Consider the following 1,042-nt stretch of genomic DNA (forward strand, 5'->3'; position numbering starts at 1 on the left):
TTCCTAGTCTGTCTTAATCTGAATGTTCAGATTTAGAGGAGTATCTGACAGACAAGCAATTTGTGGAGCAGTGAAAGATAAATCCCTTATTGTGGAGTTAAGCATTAGTTACAGTGTTGACCCCACCCTTAGCCCAGTGCCTTGACCCACTTACTTCCAAGCTCCATCCTCCACCAGGATAACCATTCACATCTTAGTTTTATTTAAAAATAGTGGTAGATGAGTTTTGAAAGTAATTTCAGCATACCCTTTATTTTAAGTGGAAAATATATTACTTGAGCTTATACCACTGATAATCTATATTTCTTTGCAGATAATACATATGTATCAAGCTCAGAAAATGATGAAGATGTGTTAGTTACTACAGAGCCAATTCCAGTAATTTTTCATCGAATAGCAACAGGTAAAGAGAATATAATATTTTCTCTTCTAGGTTAATGTTTTTAGTTATAGTTAGATTTTTATTCTTTTTTTAACTTCACACCTATAATAGGTGTTTACCTTTGATGTCTACGAATATAATTTTCCATACAAATTTCCTATGTAAAGTACATTAATATCTTCCAAGTATTTTGAATGTATATATTTACTGTTTTAAATGTATTATATTGTAATTTGATGTTATGAAAACATGTCCACATGTTTTGCTGTATAAACTGAATATTATATTCATTTAGCTGAAGTAGATATCATAAAAAATGTAATGCGGGCTGAAGAAATTGTCAGTTTGATTACTTTTTCATGGGTGTAATGAGAAATCAGATAAGCTGGTGAATTTTCCAAGCGTCTACTGTGATAAAATCTCAAAACATTAATTCTCTCACAAAGAAGAATGTCATGTAAGGGATGTTTTTCTACTGGAAGTCACTAATATTTCCTAAGTAGGAACTGAAAGCTAAAATGATTGTTTAATTATAACTTTCTTTCAGAATTAAGAAAAACAAATGATATTAATTGTTGCTTATCCATAAAATCAAAATTACAGAAGGAAAATGGAGAGGTATGTAATTTTTTTTCAAATCAATTGTTTTTATTTTTTAAA

The 1,042-nt window shown here is 29.6% G+C and overlaps 1 protein-coding gene across 4 annotated transcripts in view; it reads left to right on the forward strand.

The window, feature by feature from the left end:
* The window catches only part of PARP8 (poly (ADP-ribose) polymerase family, member 8), a 364,740-nt gene that overhangs the window by 214,144 nt on the left and 149,554 nt on the right, over positions 1-1,042 (forward strand). For 3 of the 4 annotated variants that reach the window (XM_006902146.1, XM_006902147.1, XM_006902148.1), the window contains 2 exons: positions 314-403; positions 930-1,000. The exons of the other annotated variant lie outside the window; for it this stretch is intronic. In XM_006902146.1, coding sequence (XP_006902208.1) covers positions 314-403; positions 930-1,000 — 161 coding nt within the window. The remainder of the gene's footprint in view (positions 1-313; positions 404-929; positions 1,001-1,042) is intronic. 4 annotated transcript variants of the gene reach the window in all.

This window comes from Elephantulus edwardii, unplaced genomic scaffold (assembly GCF_000299155.1).
Source record: "Elephantulus edwardii isolate Elephantulus edwardi_28Jun2011 unplaced genomic scaffold, EleEdw1.0 scaffold00373, whole genome shotgun sequence".
Taxonomy (NCBI): Eukaryota; Metazoa; Chordata; class Mammalia; order Macroscelidea; family Macroscelididae; genus Elephantulus; species Elephantulus edwardii.